This window comes from Netta rufina (genome assembly GCF_964035555.1).
Source record: "Netta rufina genome assembly, chromosome: 6".
Classification (NCBI taxonomy): domain Eukaryota; kingdom Metazoa; phylum Chordata; class Aves; order Anseriformes; family Anatidae; genus Netta; species Netta rufina.
Window position 1 is genome coordinate 33,136,405 of NC_140129.1, and position 22,942 is coordinate 33,159,346.

Here is a 22,942-nt window from a genome sequence, read left to right on the forward strand (position 1 = left end):
AGCTCTGCCCCGTGTGGGGTCTCCACGGAGAAGGGGGACCCCTCCACGATCCTCCTTCCGCTGGCTTTTGGTGGCGAGCCTCCTGTCTGGTTGGCAGCGGGGACCTGGCAGTTTTGCCGTCTCTTTCCCCCCCCCCGTCTCCAGCTCGGTTTCCTTCCTCCCTCGCTCTCCAGCGGGTGGGCAGGCCGGCGGGGCGGCCGCGGGGGCCCACGTGCGCCATGGGGCCGGGATCGGGGCCGGCGGTGCGAGGGGTCGGTGTTTATGGTTGTTCTGGCCTTATTTGGGCAGGGAATCGCACGCCGGCATTTTTTGGCACACCAGGCGCGAGCGAGCGAGCGGCGGCGGCGGCGGCGGCGGCAGCGGTGGGGCGGAGGGGTGAGAAGGGAGGGAGGGGGGGGGGGGGACCGAGGCTGGCACGAGGCGTGGGGGGGGGACGGGACCAGAGCCCCGGGGTGGGATCAGCAGCCGCGCCGCTCCTGTGCCACTGCCGCTCCCCGCCGCCCGGCGAAGGCTCCCCGAGGAGGTGGCAGCCAGGGAATTCGGGATCGCCCGCGATCCGGTGGGTTCCCCCCGCCCCGCGCCGCGTCTCCGCCACCCCCCCCGTGCCCGCCACCCTCGCCGTGGCTCTGCTTGGGGACCCGGCTGGGCAGCGAGGGGGGTGCTGAGCTGGGTGGGATGGGAGGAAGGGCCCCAAAGGGCAGGAGGATGGTGAGGGGAGGGGGTTTGAACCCCCAGGACTGGGTTTTTTGGCACGGAGGGTACCCAGGCACGGGCTGCCCCGTGAGCCCCCCTGCTGGCCTTCTCCAGGTCCCTGCTGCCCTGTGGGTGTCTGTGAGGTCGGGGTGCGGGGGACACCCCCGTCCCCATCCTGCCACACCTCATCTGCCCCCGCGTGGCTCCGCCTGCCCTCCTTCGTCCTCCTCAGAGGGGTTGTGGGCTTGGTGCCGGCTCCGTGCCGAGTTCCCACCAGCGTCCTGGCTCTTCCCCGTGGCTGTTTTTGGGGCAGGTGGGCAAAGCTGGATCCGTGATGGTGCAGAGGGGGGGGGACACCGGGCTCGGGACACCCCTGGGGCAGCGCGAGGTGATGCCAAAGGGCCACGGATGTGTCTCCAACCCCGTAACCGCAGCCCCTTGGACCCACTCGCCCCGCTGCACCCCTTGTCCATCCTTCCCCTGCCTCCCTCCTCCGTACCAGCCCTGGGGCCAGCCCTGCCCGGCCCCGCTTTGTGCTGCCGAGGCCGGGCCAAGCCCAACATCTGCAGGGGACTTGCTAAATCCCCACCTGAGTAATGCTGCTGGCGCCGCGCTCGGCCGCGCTCACGCGCGTGCGCTCCCCTCCTGATTGATGTACCCTTCGGCTGGCTCGGAGGGGACTGGATGTACCCGGGGGGGGCACAGAGAGGGGGGCACCACCTCCCCAAGGTCAGCCCTGGCTGAGAAACCTCCTGGGGTTACGCTGGTGCCCTCCTCCTCCTGCCTGATCTCCCCATCCCGTGCTGGGAGCAGGGTGGCGGACACCAGCGCACCTTTCCGCGGGTCACCGCGTCCCCAGCTGGGGTCACCGCCACGGGTTTGTCCCCCCCCGGGTTTGTTTGCGGGGCTGGATCCTGCCTCCAGGGGGGCCGCCAGGACGGACGGGGAGCGCGGAGGAGCGGGGAGCCACCCGGGGCCAGGCCGGGGCTGTTAAAGCCATCGGAGTGGAGCTGCCGGGCTGCGGCGCTCCCCCCGCGGCTGGCTCCGTCCCCTGGCCGGGCTCTGCGGGGAGGGGAGCCGCTGGCTCTGCTCTCGCCTTCGCCAGCTGACTAAAGCCGAAAGAATCTGCTTCCCCCTCCCCAGCCCGCCCATCTCCACCGCCCTGCGCTCCGTCCGCTGTGAGGTAAGGGCTCGGCGGGTGGGTTTTTGGGGGGGGGGCACGCGGGGCTCGCACCCTGCTGCTGGGCAGCGGGGACCCGGCTAGGCTGGAGCTGGGTCGGCGGGGAGGCTGTCCTCCTTTCTGTCGGGTTATTCCCCGAAAGGGGGAAATGCTGGAGCATCCGTGGGCTCGGCTGGATGTTTGGGCTGGGCAGGCGAGCCGGCAGCTGCTCCCGAGGCAGGGGCCGTCCTCTGACCTGATATTTTGGGGTGGAGAAGCGGGGACTGCGGGGCTCCGGGCCAGCAGGGCGCACAGCAGGGATGTGGGCTGGGTGCCCGGCAGGCACTGGAAGCTCAGCCCCTTCTCCTTCTCCTGTAAAGAGTCCTTAAAGTCCAAACCCGCTGGGGGCAGGTGTGCGTTTTTGGGGTCCTTGGCCTGCCCAGGGCTGTGGGACCTGGGGGAAAAGAAGAAAAAGGTGTAAAACGGGGAAAACAAGGTTTGCAAGGATGCTAGCTTGGTGCCTGCCGCTGTCTGGAGGATATGGGGCTCTGAGTCGGGGGCCTGGCTGGAAAAGGGAAGGTGGGAAATGGTCATTTTGGGGGGAAGAGAGTGCAGAACTTGCATTTTGGATGGATCTGGAGCGTGGCCACTGCAAGGGGAGAGGGGCTTGGCCGTGAGGGCTTTCTGCTCCTCTTGAGCTGGGCGTTTATGAAGGAGAAACTCAGGACTCCAGCCCCCTCAAAGCACCCCGTGGGGCCCGAAAGGACATCCCCCTCCCACCCAAAATGCGTCCTGGCTTCCTGGGGACAGGTGTGACACGGCGTGGGAGCTGGGCAGGGCTGGGGGGCTCAGCCTGGGGGGTCCCCAAGGGGCTGGGGTCCCCTCCAGCGGGGTGATGCGCTCTGCGCCAGGCTGGGGGGGGCCGTCCGTCCGTCCGTCTGTCCGTCTGCGGTGCCTAAGAAATGGTTAACGCAGCGCTGCCCGTGGAGGAAGTAGTTAATATTCATAACTAGGAGTTAATATTCATAACTAGGAGCCCTCCGTCTGTCCGGCCGTCCTCCCTGCCCTCCCTGCCCTCCCTCCGTGGCGTCTCGCCCCTCGCCGGGTTAACCGGGGCTGGGGCTCGGTGCCGGCAGCCCCCGGGCACCTCCCCGCTGCCTCTCCCCGGTGTGGTCTGGGCGGAGGGGAGGGATCCGACACCTCCTCGCCTCCAGCCTCCTCCGTCCTCGCCTCCAACCTCCTCCGTCCCCGTCCCACTGCCTCCTCTCCTCCGTCCTCCCCTCTCTCCCCCGCCGGCCGCCGCTGCGCCCAGCTCCCGGGGCTGAGCCCCCCTCCGGTCCCCCCCTTTTGCGCTCGGGGTGCCCCGAAGTTGGCCCCGGGGACGCGGCGCTGGGGAGGGGAGAGCTCGGCGAGAGGGAAAGCAAAGCCAAAGGGACAAACGCCAGCCAAAGCCAGCCCCAGCCGTCGGCTCCTGTCCTGGACGGACGCACGGAGCCGGCTGCGGACGCCGCTCGAGCTCCCCTGGAAGGCTCTGGTGCTGGAAGGAGCGAAGGAAAGGGATTTTGCCGCCCGCTCCTTCTCTTCGCCTGGGATCTTTTCTTCCCTGTGCCCTTTGGTAAGTCCCGATTCTGCTTTTCTTTCAGCCGGAGGGGCTGAGGGGGGGGAGGGCAGGGGCAGGGTGGGATTTATGGCCGCGGTGACCCCTTGGCTCAGGGGCTGGAATTACTTCTTGCCATCTTATCTGGGCACACGATGAAACCAGAGCTGGGGGGGTGGTGCTGAGCTCTTCCCGTGGGACTCAGCCTGGTTCCTCCATCCTCTGGAGGGTCCTGAGACCCCACAGACCTGCCCGGAGGCAGAGGCAGCAGGTGGGATGCTGCTGGACCAGGGGGGCCGCGGCGGTGCCCCAGCCTCATCCTCTCCAAGGGCGCAGAGCCCCGAGCAGGATTTGCTGCCAGATGCGTGAGAGATTTGGGAACTGGGGTCCTTCTTCCACCCACTGGGCTGAGCCCCCATCCTCTTGCCACTTGTTGTAGACCGGGTTTGGGGTTTTTCTCCTGATCTGAGCTGTGGGGTGCCGGGGAGGGGAGCGGGGCCGTAGGGCTGGGCTCGGTGGCTCCCCAAAACTCTCCCCGAGCTGCAGCGGGGGCTGAGCCCGGGCAAACCTGGCCCTGGCAGGCTGGAGCTGCGCTGACCTTCAGGGACAGAGCCTGACCTTGCAGGGAGCTGCAAGCACGCTGCAAACGGGGACCTGGTGCCCCGCTGTTTTGGGGACATCTGCACTGCCTGTGGCAGCCCACGCCCCTTCCCTTGGTGCTTTCTGGGGCAGTTTGCTCAACTTCTCAGGTGACAGTGATGGGCAGCTGTCACAGCGTGGCCCAGGGGTGGCGTGGGGAGGTGGCAGGGGGCAGCGGGCAGTCACCTCGTGTCACCACAGCCCAAGGGATGCGTGGGGACAAGGACGGGGAGCGCAGGCAGGTATGGGGCGGAACAGCCGTGGAACGGGGTACCCGAGGGGGCCTGACCAAAGGCCCCTTCCTCGCTTGGTGCTGCTCTTGGGGGTCACCAAATCCCTGTTTCCCCGTTTAACTGGAGGGTCCAGGATGGGTAGGACCGGGCACTTGGAGATCCTTTGCCCCGCCGCGGGCTGTGCCCCACGCTGACCCCGCTTTCGAGACGTTTCGCCCAGCCGGGGGGCGGTTCCCAGCCTCCAGCCTAATTAAAGCCTTTCTCCTCTATTTTTTTTCCCCCTCGGAGCCACGTGCTTTCATTTATATTTATTTATTCCCTTTTTCCTTTCCATTCCCTTGCCCTATTTATCCCAGCCCCCCCCTCGGCTCTTGCCCTATTTCCCGGGACCGGCCAGCACATCAGACGGGAGGGCTGGGCGATGTCCCGACTCCAGGCGATGTCTCAGCCTCTCCGGCGTTGACGCGGCCCCTGGACACGCTGCTTTTTTCCTTTCTCCCTCCCCTGGAAGGGATTCCCTCCCTCTCATTCTCCCTTTCCCTGCTACGGGAGGGGTGGCCGAGTCGACCGCTGCCGGTTCCTGGCTACGCAGGGCGCACCGAGGAGCGCCGAGCCCCCGGCAGAAGTCACCGACACCTCCTCATCCCTCCACGCTGGGTGCCCGCAGGAGACCCCGCTGTCCCTGCTGCCCTGGGGCATCTTCGAGGCCGGGGCTCCCTGGGCTGCCAGCAGGGAGCCGGGAACGGAAAATCGGCATCAAGGGGGCTCTTTCCGGGGCGGGAACAGGCCGGCTGGGTAGGTGGTGTGCCGGGCGGTATTTCTGGCGAGGAGGGGTGGTGGTAGGGGGGCGAGGGCGTCCCCGCGGGCAGGCAGGGACCCGGTAAGCCGTCCCCGCACCCCGGCTCGGGGGCTGGCTTTCGGAAGTGTTTTGCTCGCAGATAGGAGCGCTCTGATTTCACACTATCGCATTAGGGCCGTCTTCCGTTCCTGAGTCAGCCGCCTGGCCCCCGGCCAGAGAAGAGTCATTTTTTCCTCCAAAAGAAAGTGTTTAATGCTGCTCGCAGCCCCTTCCAGGAAACCTCGGCGGGGAGCTGGAAAAACAAGAGTCTGCAGCCCAGCCGGTGCCGTGCGTGCTGCTGGGGGGGGGGGGGAAGAGCGGGCACGGCGAGGGGGGGGCTGTCCTCGATGCCACCCCGGTGGCTGGGCTCCTGGGGACCTCGCTGCGTTCCCAAAAGCTGGGCAACCCCTTTGGGAAGCTTTAAAGGGTGAAACTGGTGGCTGTGGGAGCTGGGGAGCTCGGAGCAGGACGCGTGCCCTGCGGAGCTGGTTGTGGGGTGGCCCGGTGGGGTTGTTGGTGGGTGATGTTGCTTCGAGCTGTGGGGTGTCCGGTGGCTCCCCGGGGAGGAGACGCCGTGTGCCCAGGGCTGGGCAGAAATGCTGCTTGTGGGGGAGCTCTGGGGAAGCGTCCGGCCGTGAGGGAAGGTCCGGAGCAGATCCACCCACCCTGAAAGAACAGAAAGGGTGGGAGCCTGTCTGCAGCCAGGGAAGAAAATGTCAAGGATGGGTGGCTGGCTGGGTCCCTGCCTTGTCCGGGAGGGGAGTGGGAGGTTGGAGCAGGCGGGGAGGGGAAAAGTGGGTCCTTGGCTCATCTGCCCTCCATCCCTGGGCCGAGAACATCCACCCAGCTGGAGGCACGGAGACCCGTGAGGCCAGCTCCCCACTGCTCCCCCTGTCTCCTGAGGCTTGTGCGCGTGCATCGCCCCCACCCTCTGCGCTGCCACAGCCCCCGTTCCCCCCTCCCCGATACCCTGTGGCCCTTTGGGTGCAGGCTGCGCCCCGCAGAGCCACGGGGCAGCAATTAGGCAACAGCCCACGGTACCGGCAGCCCTGACCCTCCCCGTCGACGGGCCCAGGAGGAGAACTGCACGGACTTTGCACGGCCCCGGGGGGGGTGTTTGCTGGATGTCGGCGGAGCATGCGGTGCTTGCGGGGCAGGGAAGGACGGCGCGCGGAGCCAGGGCCGTGCGGGGGCACGGGGAGGGGGTCCGGCCCCGGTGTCTGTGCATGGTGGCGCCTGCGGGATTGCGGAGGGTGCAGAGGAGACGGCGATGCCGGTAGCTATGCGTTACGGCGGCACGGAAGAGATCGAAACCACCGGCTAATGGGACCCATTAGCTCCGTGCAGCGAGCCAGCCATTGATCTGGGCTCTCGTGTTCGTTTCTCCCCTTGCAGAGGTTGGGCACACGCAAGGGCCCCTGGACGGGAGCCTCTACGCTAAAGTGAAGAAGAAAGACTCCCTGCACGGCAGCACCGGCGCCGTCAACACCGCCGCCCGCCTCCCCCTTTCGGCTACTCCCAACCACGTCGAGCACACGCTGTCGGTGAGCAGCGACTCGGGCAACTCCACCGCCTCCACCAAAACCGACCGGACGGATGAGCCGGGGGCGCCCGGGGCGCCCGGCGGCCACGCGGTGCTGAGCCCCGAGGAGAAGCGGGAGCTGGACCGTCTCCTCGTCGGCTTCGGCTTGGAGAGCGCGGCGCCCATGCACAACCACGCGCCCGGCCCCGTGCCCGCCCGCGCGCCCGCCGTGCCGGGCCGCCACGTGGTGCCCGCCCAGGTGCACGTCAACGGCGGCGCCGCGCCGCTGGTGGCCGAGCGGGAGACGGATATCTTGGACGACGAGCTGCCCAACCAGGACGGGCACAGCGTGGGCAGCCTGGGCACGCTCTCCTCCTTGGACGGCACCACCACCGCCAGCGAGGCCGGCTACCACGAGGCGCCGCGGGTGGGCAGCCTCTCCTCCCTGCCCAACGGGCCGGCGAGCTACAACGGGGCCGAGAAGATGCTCAAGGAGGGGCTCTACGAGGCCGAGCCGCTCTCCAACGGCACCTACCCCTACGGCAACCAGAACGCCCTGGTGGGCCACCACCTCCGCGACCCGCTGGCTCACTTGCGGCCCTCGGCATCCGCGCAGGAGCACCTGGCCGCGTACCCGCAGCGGCCACCAGCCACGGCCTCCCCAGGCTGGCTGCAGCCCCCGGCACCCCAGTCCTACGTGTACGGCTACGACCTGCCCGGCGCCCACCGCTCGCAGTCCTTCCCAGCCGTCGGGACGGCCAAATACGAAGCGAACCCGGTGCTGCCACAAGCCCCAGCTCGCAGCACCAGCAGCCGGGAGGCCGTGCAGCGGGGCTTGAATTCCTGGCAGCAGCAAGGAGGCAGCCGGCCCCCTTCCCGGCTGCAGGACGGCGGCTTGGAGAGCCACAGCCCCAGCTTGTCCAGCTGCAGCCCCCAGCCCAGCCCGCTGCAGCCGGTGCCCCCGCACAGCCACAGCATGCCCGAATTCCCCCGGGCGCCCTCCCGCCGGGAGATCGAGCAGTCCATCGAAGCGCTCGACGTCCTCATGCTGGACCTCGCGCCCGCCGTCCACAAGTCGCAGAGCGTCCCCACGGCCACCCGCCCGGATAAACCGGCCGCCTTGCTCTCCTCGCTCTCGGCGCAGCCGCTTGCCAGCCACTACGCCCAGCCGGCCCCGCAGGTGGCCCAGCCGAGGTCCTTTGGCACCCCCGTGGGCTCCGATCCCCTGGCCAAAGCCTACTCTCCCGGCCCGCTGGCTCCTGTGGGACGAGGCGCGATGGAGCCAGACTACACCGTGCACGAGTACCGGGAAACCTATACGCCCTACAGCTACCAGCCGGTGCCGGAGCCCAGGAGTTACAGCCACGCTGTTGCGCCGGCGAGCGTCCTCCCGCTCAGCACCTCGTATAGCCCCGTGGGGTCCCAGCAGCTCCTCGGCTCCTCCCCGCCGTCCCCCACCGTCCCCGCACAAAGCCAGATGCCCCCCAAGGGATTGGAGAGCTACGAAGACCTGTCGAGATCAGCGGAAGAACCCTTGAATCTGGAGGGCCTGGTGGCCCACAGGGTGGCAGGTAGGACGCTTTGATTCCTCGGGGTGGGGGGCGGGTGGGAGGTGGCGCGGGGGCCAGCTCGGCGGTGGCACCATGCGTGGTGGTGACAGGGACAGGGGACGGTGACACCTCGGCTGTGCCAGACCCAGGCTGAGCCCACGGAGGGCTGGTGGAGAACCCTGGTGCAGCTCGCCGTTTCTGGGGGAATGATGCAGCCCCCTCACCCTACAACAGGGCAGGAACGGGCAGCGGCACCTTGCTGGCGGCGATGGCTCCGTGCCGCGGAGGGGAGGCTGTGTTCCAGCTCCCTGCCCGCCCTAGGCTCTGATTTGGGGTTTTCAGGGCCACGGAGGGTCCCAGCTCCCTGGGAAGGAGCTGCTGAGGCTCTGCGGCACCGCGGGTGCCCTCCCTCCCGTTCTCTTAGCGAGCAGTTGTTTAATTGCGGAGCGACATTTGGGAAGGGTTCGGGGATGTGTCCAGGCTCGGGGCCAGCTCGTGATGCTGGGGCTTGGCAGCTCCGTCCGTTCCAGCTCTGCGCTCAGTCCAGAAACTCGCCCGGTATTAGAGGGAGGGGGAAGAGGCTCGGCTGGAAAAATCCGACAGCACCAACCCACCCGGCGCTGCGGCTGAGTCACCGCTGCCCCAGGAGAGGGGGGCAGCGCCACGGGGCAGGATGGGGGGCGCTGGGGGCAGTGGGGGCGGTTTGCATCCATCCGAACCCCGTTTTGGGGGGTTCAGGCCCACAGAGGGGTTCAGGGAGCCAGGGTGAGCCAGCAAACCCAAGGATACCGGGATGCCCAAACGGCGCTGGGTGTCGGGGCTGGATGTTGTAAGGAGAAGATCCCGCACGCCCCCAAACCCATCGAACAGCTACGGGGAGGGGAAAAAGTAGGATGGAAAAAAAGGAGAGCCCTGAAAAGAGGCTTTGGAACGAGTGGGAAAGGGTCGCTTGGTGTCTGCTGAAAATCCTGCCCCCGGTGCTGGGGCTGGGGAAGGGTCCTGGGTGCGGTGCTGGGCTCGGTCCCACCCCACAGGCAGGAGCACAGGCAGGAGCGGCGTGCGGGGACAGCCCCAGCCCATGTCCAACTGTCCCCGTTGGAGCCTGTCCGTCTGTGCCAGCGGGGACAGGGCGGGTGGCCGGCCTGCCCTCTGGCAGGAACGAGGTGTCCCCGAGGCAGCAGCGTGGAGCTGGAGGGGACGGCTGACGGGAGCGGGGCACGGCCGGGTTTGTTTTGCATTCCCTGCTGCTAAAAACTGCCCGCAGGACCCGGCGCAGCCAGGAGGAACGTCCTGCATCCCCTCCGTCCTGCCATCCGGATGTCCCTGTCCCCTTCATCAAGGCAGCTGTCCCTTTGTCTTATGATGGGGGGGTCCCTGCCCGGTGCCGTGCCCAGGGGAGATGATGGCAGGGCACCAGCGGCGTTGCACAAGGCCACGTGTGGCTGGGAGCCACCGTTTCTTCCCCCTGGGGGTTTAAGCAGAGGTGAAGCAATGTCCCTGCGCTCTGGGTGATGTGACAGCACGTCCAAGTGGGGCCTGAGCTCCCTTGGACCCCGAGCAACCCCGGGCTCGTCTTCCGGAGCCCAACTAATTTTCTCTTGTTTTCTCTCTCTCTCTGTCTCCCTTTTGTATCTCGTGACATTTGTCCTGTCTGCCCTCTCCTCTCCCCGTGGGGGGCTGTGTCTGTCCCCTGTGACCCCCCCACCCTCCTTGCACCCCGTCCTGGTACGCTGGCAGAGTACAACGCCAAGCTCAGGGACCTCAACAAGAGCACCAAAGCCCCCCGTCCTCCTCTGAAACAGCAACGGTCCTTCTCCTCCTCCGGTTCGTTCAGTCCACCTCCCTCCTTCCCTCTCCTCACGCCTTCCTCCTTCTCCCTTCTTCCTCCTTTCCTTCTCCTCCCTTCTTCCTTCTCTTCCCTGCTCCCTCCTCCCTCCCCTCTCGCCCTCCTTCCCCGCATGCCGAGTGCTCCGTGTGTTGCATGGACGTGGGATGGAGGGAGGACGATGCTCAGGGCCCCCCTCCGCCTCCCCTGCTGGACTGGGGAGCCCCTGGCCCTGGGTTTGTGCCTCATTCCCATGGCTTTGTGTCTGGCACATCCTCTCTGAAGAGGTTTGAAGCCTCCAAGTCCTTGGCATAGAGTAACGTGACCAAAATGCTCCTGGGGCTGTCCCTGGCTGGGCTGGACTCTGGTCCGTGGCGTGGCCAGGGACGGGTTGGGAAATTGAAGGCGCACCCTGGAGCGCACGGCTTGCAGCAGGGACCGTGCCTCAGCCCTGCAGTGCTTTTTTGGGGTGAAACATGGGCATTCACATCCATGAGGCACCCCAGGATGGAGAGGGGGGAGCTTGGGGAAGGGCTGGCAGCGTGGGCCGCACGGGGGGATGCTGCTGTCCCCCACTTTGGCCGCTCTGGGTGCGCCGTGATGGGGACACCCCGGTGCCGCAGCCCAGCGAGGCGTCCTTGGGGAGCTGGTGCTCGGCCGAGCCGGGCTGTACATCTGCAAGGGGGCACAGCGTGGGGGGAAAGGAGGGTTTACTTTTCAGGCGTAGTTTCCAGCACATAAATCACCTGGGGGTCGGCGAGGCTGTGCGCAGAGCCTGGGTTTCCTCCAGGCTTCGCTCCGAGCAGCCTGTGAAGTTTCCCACTCTCCGCTCCCGAACAATGAGTCCCTTTTTTTTCCCCTCCTCCCTCCCCTCCCCGCCGTCCCCGTCTGCTTTCCATTTCTGGGGAGTGGAGCAGCGAAAATCCCGTGAGCTGCCGGGCGTCCTGGGCACTGGGGCGGGAGCTTGGCCACCGAGGCTGGCCCCGTGCCGCCCCTTGTCCCCCGCCGCAGCCTGGGGACCTGGGGACACCCCGGCACGGCACAGCCCCGGGGAGCAATGGGCTCCCCAAATTAAAAAAGCCAACCAGTGCAGGCGTGAGCGAGTGGAGGAGCCCAACCCCTGCCTCTCCGCGACGCGAGGAGCAGGGCAGAAGGTTTGGGGTGCCCCTTCACCACGCACGCCTGCCGCACGGCTTCCCGGAGACCCTCCGGGTCCCCCCCGTCCCCACCAACGTCTCTTTGAGCTGCTGGCCCCCGAGCACCTGCAGAAGGGATCGGGGAGTTGTGTTTCAAAGCTGCTCTTAGTGGAATTTTCCAGGCCGCCTCCGCGGCTCGAGCCAGCCCCGTTGGCTCGCGGCCCCCGCCTCTCAGCCGGGCCGCTGCTCCCCAGAGCGGTGATTTTATTGTTGCTGCCATTAACTGCGCTGATTAGTTCGAAACGCACCCGGGCCACCTCCTTCCCTCCCTCCCTCCCTCCCACCCCTCCTCCCTCTCTCCCTGCCAGCGGAGCTGTGAGGCCGCATCCGCGGCGCTGAGCGGGCGCAGGGGTGGCTGGAGGAGAGGTCAGCGGGTGCGAGGCGCGGAGCCCTGCAGGGCAGGGGGAGCAGCTGACGGCCGGTCGTCCTCTGCGAGCCCGTGGGAAAGGAGTTGGTGTTTGAGAAGTGCATTTCCTGGAGCGTGCTGCTGGCCTCTTTCTTTCCTTTTTTTTTTTTTTTTTGTCTCCTTTTCTCTCACTTTTTTTTCTTTTTTTTTTCCCTTCTCCACCGCAACGCCTCTCTGAGCAGGGCGCATGGGAAAGGTGGAGGGGACGGTGCTGTCACCTGTACCTCTGCCCCCATTCCTCAGCTTTCTCCCATCACTGGGGTGAGCCACCCAGCCCCAGGCAGCCAGCACAAACCCGTGGTGACTTGCTCCCTTCTCTTTGTCTGCTCTGCGAGACCCCGAGTGCTCTGCTGAGCAGCGTCCCCATCCCCTTGCTAGTGGGGCTGGCTCCCCGGGCTGCTCACAGGATACTCACAGGATGCTCGCAGGATGCTCGCACCCCTCACACCCGCTGCTGCGGGGATGCTCTGTCCCCGAGCTCAGGGCTCGTGGTGCTTGGTAGGGCTAACGCAACGAGCCGGCCACTAGCCACAAACCTGGCTTGCTTTTTCCCTTGTCCCCGCGCCAGATCTGAGCCAGCTTAAAAGCAGCTGGCCCAGGAGTTTGGTGCTGCTACGGGACAGGAGCAGGTGAGTGCTGAAGCTGCCACCTCTGCTGGGCAGATCTCCCTTTCCAGACCCTTTTGGATCAGCCCCGGAGCATCTCCCACTGGTCCTCATCCCGCTGGCCCCCTCTCTCACCGCCCTGTGCTTGCCCGCAGGGGTGCAGTCCCGGGAGAAGCCCCCGGAGGAGAGCTCCGTCCCCGCCCGACGGCGAACCCCAAGCGACAGCCACTATGAGAAGAGCTCGCCGGAGCCCAGCTCGCCCCGCAGCCCCACCGTCCTCTCGCCCGAGGTGGTCAGCACCATCGCGGCCAACCCCGGAGGGAGGCCCAAGGAGGTGCGCACCGGCTGCCGCTGCTTGGGGAGGCTGGCGGGGAAAGGAGGCTGCCTCCGGGGAGGGGGAAGGCTTGGAGACGGCTCTGGGACTTGTGGCATCCTCAGCGGTATTGGGGATGAATGCTGCTTTTTGGATAGCTGGGAGGAGGTGAAAGCTTTCCTCCTCGAGGGGGGGGATCCCGGAGGTTTGCGCCCGTTGTATGGACGGGGCCAACCCTTCGCCCTGCTCTCCCCCCCAGCCTCACCTCCACAGCTACAAGGAAGCCTTCGAGGAGCTGGACGGTGCCTCCCCCAGCAGCCCAACCTCCGGCGGCGGTGAGATTTCTCCCCCCACCCCAGCCTTCCCCGTCTCGCCACAAACCCCTTACTCTGACCCCCGTAAGTGCCGCGGCTCCGGGAGGCTGAGGGGCTTGGTGGGTGGCTCTTGTCCAGCCAGAAAGTCGCCAAGGGTCAGACAGCTCCGGGCTCCACACACCCACCGCCACGAGAATCACTCCTCCTCTCCTTCCTCTTCCCTCCTTCGCATCCCACCTCTCCACGCCGCCCTCTGCATCCCACGCTCGCCACCCTCCTCTCGGCTTTTCCCCATCCTCCTTTCTCCGGGGTGTTTCTCCAAAAGGGATCAGGGAGCGGGATGAGGAGAGAGGAGGCAGGGTCTGAAAGGCTGCATCGTTTTTGCCCCATCCCCTTCGGGCACATCCCCACCTTTCCTCCTGGCGTGGCAGAAGGGCAGCGCTGCTGCTGTAGGGCAGGTTATAGGGGGCAGGAGGGGGCGCAGACAGGAGCAGGGTCTCGGGGCGACCCCTCGCATGCTGATCCACTTCAGGGGGGGCACGGAGCAGGGAGGTGCCAGTGTGGGACTTTGCTTGCCGCCTGTCTCTGCCCCTCTGGCTCCTTCCTGACTAACCCCAGTCGCGGTGGGTTTGTGGGGACCGGGTTTGTGTGACCGGGGCTGGCGGCGAGCCCTGATGTGCAGCCTCACGGGTTGGATCGGTGCCACGGAGCCGCCGGTCAGCTGGGAAACCCATCAAAAAGTTGTCAGCCTCCCTACGCCCCCCCCCCCAAAAAAAAAACCCCCACCTGTGTGGGAGCATCCCTGGAGCACTTGGCAGCCCCGAAATGGCTCCGTTGTTCCTGGAGACCCGAGGGCTCCGGCCGGGGCAGCATCTCCTTGGCAGAGGGACAGTGACTCATTCTGGGGATGAGGCACTCGGAGAGGTGACAGAACAGCCTGGCTGATGGAGTCCCGAAATGAATCCTGTAGGATGAATCCTGTAGGGTGAATTCTGTAGGACGAATCCTGGAGGTGTCTCCAGGGGGGGCTGGCAGGCAGGGCTGCTCACGGTGCTGCTGAAACACAGCATCGGGGCGATGGGTCAGACCCATGGGGCGGGAGGGGACGGGAGGTGCGGCCATGCCCTACAAACCCTCGTCACCCTACAACCATGCCATCGCCATACATGCATAGGCGGCTCCCCGGGTATGTATGTATGGGCACGGGGGTACAGAGCTCACCTGTGCGTGGCCACCCTTCGGGGAACGTGCTCCGTACCAACATCCTCATCTGCCCGTCGAGCTGTTTTGGGGGTGGAGTGGGGTTTTTGGCAGCCCTGCTGCCCTTTTTATGGGGCGGTGGGACAGCCCAGCTCAGCTGGGTGTGGGGATTGCCAGAGGGGGCTGGTGGGGTGGGAGAGCTTGGGGGGGAAATGGGGTGAGGAAGGAGGCTCTGTGCCTACAGTGGGATCGTTCCCTTATGGGGACAACCTTAAGAGGTGGGGGCTGGGCCTGCCCTGCTGGGAATTGCCCACTTTCCGTCCTGCCAACCCTAAAACGGGGCAGGCTGCTTGTGCGCTGCCCTGTGTGCGTCCTCGGGCGGAGATGGGGACCGGCGCTGCTCCCCGGGGTGTCGCTTCAAACGGGGGCATCTCCTCCTCCTGGCAGCCCCCGGCTGCAGCTGGCGGGTGGGATGGGGCATCCAGGGCGGCGACAGCTCCAGCCCTCGTGCAGCTTCACCCCCCTTTAACGCTCTCCTTTCCCTCCCCGGTGCCGACAGTGCGCTCCCCGCCCGGCCTGGCCAAGACCCCGCTCTCAGCGCTGGGGCTGAAACCCCATAACCCGGCCGAGATCCTGCTGCACCCGGTGGGAGGTGAGTGCAGGGCAGGGGCTGCGGGTGGTTTTCCTTGGGGGACATCCGCGAGGAGCCCCTTGGGAGGGTCCCGTGGCTGGAGGAGGCGCTTTTTGCCTCCCTGCTTTGGCCAGGTGGCTTTGGGGACCTCGTCTCTTCCCATCGGGATATGGGGACGTGCCGAGCAACCTCCCAGCAGGGGAGGCTCTCTGGTGGTGGAGGCTGGAAAACGTCAAGGTCCTGGCTCTTCCTCACCCTTCCTCCTCCTTTCATCCCTTCTCCTCCCAGCGCAGCTGGGTTTGCAGCCCCGCCATCCAGGCCTGTCAGCCAGAACAGTATCCAGAGCCCTCTCCATCCCATAAAGCGCTCCCTGTCTTCTTTTTTTTTTTTTTTTTTGTGTTGCTTGCCGGGTTTCTGGGAGCAGCCCTTCATGCTGGCTCCTCGCTGGGCTGTTCCCTCGTCCCCACCCCAAGCCTGGGGTCTGGATGTCACCTCTGGGGTGCCCAGGTTGGGCGCTGGAGGTGTCTGGGGTGCCGTGGGGCTCTCCTTTGCTCTCTGCGCGCTGTCCCAGCCAGGCAAAGCTGCTTAACTCGGATTTCTCTTTCTCTCTGCCTCACGCCTCTCTTCCATCTCTGCCCCCCTCCGTCTCTCAGAGCTAGAAGGGGAGGCGGGAGCTGCCTCTGCGGAAGGTAAGGAAGGCTTTTCCTTCTCTCTCTCTCTTCCCTGCTCGTCTGGCTGTCCGTGCCCAGCACTCGGAGCACCTGAGGATGCCCTGGTCTGGCCGTGGGTGCCCAGGTACCCATAGGGTGCTGCGGGCTCTGGGGTGGCCCCTGGCCAGGGGACAGGGCACCTCCAGCTCCCCCGTGTGCCTCCTGCTATCTAGCAGTCGTTGGGTGGTGTTGCTTTCTTCTTTAATGAAACTTTGGGCCCTCGGGGCCAGGTTGGGGAGCTGTTTGTTCAAGATCCTTCCCAGGGAGAGGACGGCTCTTCTCTGGGTGTTTGCTGTGCTTCCTGCAGCTCCGCCAGTCAGCGTTTCTCCCTTGGAGTTCCTCAACAGGCAAACAACCCCAACCTGCACGTTGTGTAACGCTGGGGAGAGCGTTTGCTTGAGGAAAACAGCACAAATGTCCTGTTTCCAGAGCCGATTTTTCAGGGATGGCTTCTTGGATACACCAGAGGAAGAAAAGCTGGGATAAAACCAGGCTTTTTCCCCCTAGCCCTCTCCTTCCCACCAGCCCCTCAGGAGCTCAGATTGCCAGCTTTGGAGAGCCTGAGGGCTCAGACAGCACCTACCCATGGGCAGCAGCCTGCTGGTTTCCCATTTGTTTGCTCCACACACGGGAATCGGGGATGCCTGTGACCATCAGGGCACTTCGCTGGGAGCTCCCAGAGGTGCCCAGGTTGGGACCGGGATCCCCCAGGCAGGAGATGTGTCAGGCAGGCTGTGCCACTCCAAAACTGGTCAAAGAGTCCGCGGGCATTGTCTGGGGAGGACGCTTGCACCCCCAGTGACTCACGGCCTCTCCGTTCCCCCGCTGTCTTCCCATCTCCGCAGCCTCTTCCAAGAAAACACCAGGAGGCCAGATCTGAGTTTTCAACCTAAAAAAAAAAATCTCTCCCGAATCTTCCCAGTATTTTTTTTCCCCCCCGTGTTGAACCAAACAACTCAAGCACGTGCCCGTGGTGGCACATGGTGCTGTGGCACACGTCCGTGCTTACACGTGGGCTCTCCCCCCGCTGCCCTCGCCCCCGAGCCCCTGCCCCTGCCCCGTTTCAGCCTCCCCGTTTGCAGGAGGGGCCGGTATTTTTGCAGCCGTTTTGGTCTTAACCTCTTGCAGGCTGACTCATATGTGCTGTCTGGCTAATTTTAGGCTGGGGTGGGGAGACGGGTGGGAGATGTGAGTAGCTGTGAAATTAATTTAATTGCCCAAGCGGGCGATGTGTTTCTCGCAGCTGCCCTGGCTGTCCCCCTTGGGCACCGCCTTGTCCCTGTCGCTCTCACCCCGTGTCCGGCCGGCTGCTCGGCCCCCTCTGATGTCCTCGCTCTGTTTTTGGCTCAGCTCTTTCCTGGGGTGGGTGGTTGAGCAGGGCTGGGCGGCGAGAGCAGCCCCATGGGATCGATTCCTGTGTCTGCAGGTGGAGGGGATACTCGCGCAGAGACGTGGCGAGGCTCAGGGGGGACCCGTGACCGTCTTTTTTCCTTGCAGCCCCGAGCACAGAGCTGTGCGTTGGCCTTGCTGGCTGTCAGCGGGGCCGTCTTGCCTGCGGGCATAGCCAGAGCCTGCCTGTTATGACTAATAATAATAATAATGTTTGTAATGCTAATTACTGCTGCGGAGCCGCCTCGGGCACGGCCAGCCTGGAGCCGGCCCTGCAAGGAGCTTTTGGAGCTGGGGACCTGCAAGGACGCCCGGCCCGAAGCAAATCTCCCTTGGGGTGCTCCGGGAGCATTGCTAGGGATGGACCCCATCGTTTTCCCCCTTGCTGTGCACCAAAAACGGGGGAGAAACTCGCGGGGAAAGGGAGGAGGCAAGGAGGGAGGGCTGGGGTGACGGCTGCTCCTGGCACGGGCCAGCTCGGCGGCTCCAAAGGAAAATTGCTTTTGTTGGGAGCGCTCACGGGCTGCAGTTCCAAGCAGGGATTGGGGAAGGCGTTGGATGGCTCCGTGGAAATAGCTGGAGCTGCTCTCTGGTCGCCGCTGCTGGAGGTGGCTGGGAGAGGTGGCCGTGCACGACGTCACCCTCTGTCCCCCCGTGAGTCAGCGCAGGCTGGGCCGTGTCGCCGGCTCTATTTTTAGGGGCTGAGGATGAGCACGGAGCACGATGTGTGCCGTGTGGTGTCCTGTCTGGGCAGGGACACTGATTCAGAGCTGGGTGGGGGGGGGGCCGTGGCGTGGCACCGAGTGAGGCAGTGTCCCCTGAAATGGGGATAAGGGCACGGCCCCGTTCCCGTGCCGTTGCCGGCGGTGTGAGCTGTCAGCTCATCCCTTTCCCTTTCTCTTTCTCCTCAGAGCCCAGGAGCTATGTCGAGTCGGTGGCCCGGACGGCCACGACGGGCAGGGGGGGGACCCTGCCGGCCGCCCAGCCCGGGGGCCTGGAGGTGCCCACCAGGAACGGCGCCTTCGGCAACTCCTTCACCGCCCCCAGCCCCGTCTCCACCAGCAGCCCCATTCACAGCGTGGACGGGTAAGCAGCCTGCTGGTGCCGTGCCTCGGTTTCCCTCGGTGTGCGTGGAAGAGGGGTGCCAGCCAGCAGTGGGAACCGCTGTGGGGCTGAATCCTCCTCTCCCCATCTCTCCCCAGTGCCTCCCTGCACAGCTACCCCTCCGAGGGCAGCCCCCACGGCACGGTGACGCCTCCCCACGCCGCGGCCGAGCCAGCCTACCGCTCGCCCGTCGCCTCCCAGATGCCCTCTGCTCACAGCAGCTACCAAACCCCGTCTCCTTCATCCTACCAAGCGGCCACCCCGGGCTCGCTCTACGCCAGCCCCGACTACCCCGATGGCCGAGCCGGCTTCCAGCTGGACCCCCAAACGCGGCCGCAGCAGCAGCAGCAGGTCAACGTGGTGGGCGTCCACGCGCTGCCGGGGAGCCCCCGCACCCTCCACCGGACAGTGGCTACCAACACGCCTCCCAGCCCTGGATTTGGGCGAAGAGCCGTCAACCCCGCTGTCGGCGGTGCTCCCGGCAGCCCCGGGCTGGGCCGGCACGCCGTAGCCCCCCACGGCAACCTGGCTGTGCCACCAGGGAGCCCAAGCCTTGGCCGGCACCAAGCGGCGGTGGCGGCGGTGCCACCCGGCAGCCCCGTTTACGGCTACTCCAGCCCGGAGGAGAGGCGCCCGACGTTGTCCCGGCAGAGCAGCTCGTCCGGCTACCAGCCTCCCTCCACGCCGTCCTTCCCCGTCTCGCCGGCGTACTACCCGGGCACCAGCACGCCGCACTCCTCCTCGCCAGATTCGGCCGCCTACCGGCAGGGCAGCCCCACGCCGCAGCCGGCGCTGCCCGAAAAGAGGCGGATGTCGGCCGGGGAGCGCGCCAACAGCCTGCCCAACTACGCCACCGTCAACGGCAAGGCCTCCTCGCCTCTCTCCAGCGGCATGTCCAGCCCCAGCAGCGGCAGCGCCGTGGCTTTCTCCCACACCCTGCCGGATTTCTCCAAGTTTTCCATGCCAGGTGAGCGATGCCGTCGCCTCCCTGGCTCCTCGCCACCCCCTGTCCCCTTCTCTTCAGCGTCCCACGAGGAAGGGGTTGTGTCCTGATTTACTCCTGTCTGTCTGCGAGCCCGCGGCACTGCCGGGGCTAGGGCCATTTCCTGCTTCTTCTGCTTTTCAAAACCAGTGAATCCAAACAGGAAAAATACCGGCTCGGCACCGGGACCATCGTGCTGGTGTAAACAGCGCGGGGATTTGTGTACAGGGAAGATCAAAGCTCCCGGAGGCAGCTCGCATCCGCCTGGCTTTTCTCTGCCGTGGGGACGCGCCGACCTCCTGGCCCCGTTCCTGGTGTTTGCACCCTGGGGAGCCCCCGCGGCCGCGCTCCGTGCCCCCTCCTCGTTTCCAAAGGGGTGCCGTGCCCTGCGTGCTGCTGCGCCTGAAGCGCTGCCCCCTGTTCCCGTTACGAGATGCCTCCGTGACGCCAAGATCGGGCTGATAGGAGCCGGGGAATAAAGCGCCGGGGCAGCCGTGGCTCCGGCTGCCTCTCCGGTTTGGCTGCCAGGCAGGTGGCCCTTTGTGGGCTCGCCGGCGCCTGTGCCAGCCCCGTGACTCGCGGTGGCTGGGAGCCACCAGGGGAGTGGGGACCTCGGAACTGGGAGCGCTGGGGCGAAGCCATAAGCCTGGATTGCGAAGGGCCAGCTCCCTTTTAAATGTTGAAGCCCTGTTTTGTTTCTGCCTGTGGGGCAGAGGGGCTCTTCCCAGCCCTTCGAGGGCGAGCTGTACATGCCCAGGGGTGCCGTGTGCTCCAGGTGAAGCCCAACCTGGCCCTGTACCGAGCAGCAGGTTGAGGTTAACACAGCGTGCTGGGGCTGAAAGGAGGTGAAGGTACCAAGGTCAACCAGCCGTGCTGCTCTGCAGGCAGGATTTGCTGAGAACTCATGCAGGGTTTAAGATACAGCCTCTTTTGATTTCTTTCCTTCTTTCCTCCTGCAGACATCAGCCCCGAGACTCGTGCCAACGTCAAGTTTGTGCAGGACACTTCCAAGTACTGGTACAAGCCGGAGATCTCCAGGGAGCAAGGTGCGTAGATGGCACGGGATGGAGGACTCGGGAGCTGGGGTGTGCCTGGGGCTGAGAGAGCTGCAGCTCCATGGGGTTTAGCGAGGGTTTCCCTTAGGGGCTGGGCTAGGAGTGAAGCACTGTGGATGGAGCCCGGCTCAGCTGCTGGCTCGTGTAATGTGGGCTCCCCAAACCTCCCCGCTGGGCAGGAGCAGTGGGGCTGTGCCCTTTGGGGCACAAATCTTGCACTGAGAAGGGTGAGATGTGCCCCTTCCTAGCCACAGACCCACTCGAGTCCCCGACCCAGCTGGTAACGTCGTGGTGCCCAGCGTGGGCACCCCGTCCCGGCCCACGTCGCTGGTTTGGGAGGGCACGCTGCCTCCGGCTGTGCCAGGTCTCAGGTTTGCCCTTCTCTCCCACAGCCATCGCGCTGCTGAAGGACAGGGAGCCGGGGGCTTTCATCATCCGCGACAGCCACTCTTTCCGGGGAGCCTACGGCCTCGCCATGAAAGTAGCCTCCCCGCCTCCCACGGTCATGCAGCAGAACAAGAAAGGTATTGTGCGCCCTCCTGCTTCCCACGCCGGGATGCTTGCTATTGTTCAAGCCCTGGACGAGCAGGCAGGCGGCTCTGCTGAGCCAGACGTGCCCTTGAGTATGCGCTGATGTGGCAGCATCCCTCCCTGCCAGCCCCTGGGGGACATCTGCAGCTGGGCTTTGGCACGGGGAAACTGGCACAGCCTCCCCGGCCCCCCAGCACCGTGGCTTGGGATGGACCCAGTGCAAAGGGTCTGATTCCGGTGGAGAGCCCTCCCTCGAGCTGGGGGTGAGCAGGAGGACTGGTTTCCCTGGGGGATTGCTTTGGGATGGCCTAGGGAGGAGGAGGAGGGTGGCTGTGGTGTGACGATGTCCCATCCCTTCCCAGGAGACATCACCAACGAGCTGGTGAGACATTTCCTCATCGAGACCAGCCCGCGGGGTGTGAAACTAAAAGGATGCCCCAACGAGCCTAATTTCGGTGAGTGCCCAGGTGTGGTTCCCACCCAGCCCTTTGGAAGCCTTGCCTTCGCTGGGCTGTCCGAGCAGAGCAATCAGGTGTCCGGGAGAGCCCCTGCCCCAGCTTCCTGGGGGCAGAGCAAGAAAAGGAGAAGGGATGATGCTGGGCAGGGTGAAGACGAGCCCCTGTGGGCACAGGGGCTTCAGGAAGAGCCCCATGTGGTCCTGTCCACCCAGAGCATCAGCCTGACAGGGCAGGCTCCGTGCTGACTGTCTCCCTCTCTCCCCAGGCTGCCTCTCGGCTCTGGTCTACCAGCACTCCATCATGCCCTTGGCCCTGCCCTGCAAGCTGGTCATTCCTGACCGAGGTAAGAGCCACGGCCAGCAGCCTGGGGTGGCATTGTCCCTTAGGGCACTGCCCCTTCGGGTGTGCTGGGGGCTTCCCTGCCAGCCAGGAGCCACGCTCGGGGCTGGGTTTGCCCCGTGGGGCCAGCCCTTGGGGACATATCCCTCTCCTCTCCATGCTACGGGCTGTGCCTCCTGCTGGTTCCTGTGCTCAGCTGGTTGAGAGCCAGGCTGGGTTTTGCTCTTTATCCTCGGTGCCCCTTCAGCACTGGCACACGATGCTCAGCAGCTGGAAAGGGGACAGTGCGTCTGCCCCCACCGCCCGCTGGGTTTCCAAGCAGGGAGCAGCAGTAACGTCCCATCTCTTCTAGATCCCATGGAGGAAAAGAAAGACGCCGCATCCGCCAGCAACTCGGCCACAGACCTTCTCAAACAGGGTGCGGGTGAGTAGAGAGAGGCTGCAGTGAGGCGAATGCGGCCCGGGGAGGTGGCTGACCCCACGCCTGCTTCTCCTTTTCCAGCCTGCAACGTCCTTTTCATCAACTCGGTGGAGATGGAGTCGCTCACGGGCCCCCAGGCCATCTCCAAGGCTGTGGCCGAGACGCTGGTGGCCGACCCCACGCCCACCGCCACGATCGTCCACTTCAAAGTCTCCGCGCAAGGCATCACCTTGACTGACAACCAGAGGAAGTAAGAGCCCCCCCAACACCTCCCCATGTCCCCAAAGCCTGGGCACACGTCGGGTGTGTGTGTCCTGCTGGAAGGATGTCCCCATGGTGGCGTGGGCCTGGGCGTGGAGCAGTCCTGGGGTGCCCAGGGGACCCTGGGGCAGCTGCGGTGGGCAGAGGTGGGGGGCTCGCTGGCCGTAACACCCCTGCCTTGTGTTTCAGGTTGTTCTTCCGACGGCACTACCCTCTCAACACCGTCACCTTCTGCGACCTGGACCCCCAGGAACGAAAGTAGGTGCCCTAACGTGTGGGGAGCACGTGTCCCCTGCCCCTTTCCCTTCCCCAGGCTGCTTGGAGCAGGGGCTTTGCTTGCTCTGCCCCCATTACTCCTGAGGAGGGCAGCAATGGAGGGTCCTGGTGGATACCCTGGGCAAACACCAGCATCTCTGGTGACTTCTTGGTGTCCCCAAAAACACCTTCATGCACCAGGTAGCCGTAGGTCCCTGTCTCTGCGGTGTGCAGGAGGCACCGTCCCTCACACCTCCTCTTCTCCTTGCAGGTGGACTAAAACTGACGGCAGTGGCCCAGCCAAGTAAGTGCTTGCTGTGCTCGGTTCCTCCCGGCCGCTGTTGGGGTGGGTCCCACCGCTGTGTGAGCATCACCCCCAGGAGAACCGTGCCTGGTGGCCCCATGGTCACCCGAGGGGTGGGCTCGCCTCCTTGCTGCAGGAACATCTCACCCAAGCACGAGAGCGCAGCCCCAGGAGCTGTGCCCAGTTCCAGGGGTTAATTCCCCCTAATTTTAGCCATTGTGTTAGCGAAGGGGTTTTTATTAGGATGTCCAGCTGCCGGGACATTTCCCCTCTCCAATTAGAAACGCCGCAGCCTGAGCCTGTCTCACATTCTGTTCCCCTTATTTATAACTGGAGTTTTGCATGTTCTAATTAAAAAAAAAAATAAATAACAAAATAAGAAGGGCATTTTCTTTACTGGGGGGTGAGACTG

At 65.3% G+C, this 22,942-nt stretch overlaps 1 protein-coding gene across 11 annotated transcripts in view; it reads left to right on the forward strand.

Moving 5' to 3' along the window:
- Window positions 1-22,942, forward strand: part of TNS1 (tensin 1) — a gene marked incomplete at its 5' end in the record, with an annotated part of 41,550 nt that overhangs the window by 14,028 nt on the left and 4,580 nt on the right. For 2 of the 11 annotated variants that reach the window (XM_084288877.1, XM_084288874.1), the window contains 16 exons: window positions 6,555-8,252; window positions 9,969-10,055; window positions 12,419-12,597; window positions 12,836-12,974; window positions 14,650-14,742; window positions 15,375-15,410; window positions 17,732-17,906; window positions 18,023-18,891; window positions 19,866-19,952; window positions 20,354-20,485; window positions 20,855-20,947; window positions 21,216-21,293; window positions 21,642-21,713; window positions 21,792-21,960; window positions 22,161-22,229; window positions 22,498-22,530. In XM_084288877.1, the coding sequence (XP_084145003.1) occupies window positions 6,555-8,252; window positions 9,969-10,055; window positions 12,419-12,597; window positions 12,836-12,974; window positions 14,650-14,742; window positions 15,375-15,410; window positions 17,732-17,906; window positions 18,023-18,891; window positions 19,866-19,952; window positions 20,354-20,485; window positions 20,855-20,947; window positions 21,216-21,293; window positions 21,642-21,713; window positions 21,792-21,960; window positions 22,161-22,229; window positions 22,498-22,530 (4,009 nt within the window). The remainder of the gene's footprint in view (window positions 1-6,554; window positions 8,253-9,968; window positions 10,056-12,418; window positions 12,598-12,835; window positions 12,975-14,649; window positions 14,743-15,374; window positions 15,411-17,731; window positions 17,907-18,022; window positions 18,892-19,865; window positions 19,953-20,353; window positions 20,486-20,854; window positions 20,948-21,215; window positions 21,294-21,641; window positions 21,714-21,791; window positions 21,961-22,160; window positions 22,230-22,497; window positions 22,531-22,942) is intronic. The other 9 variants (XM_084288881.1, XM_084288875.1, XM_084288878.1 and 6 more) reach the window with 8 other exon arrangements.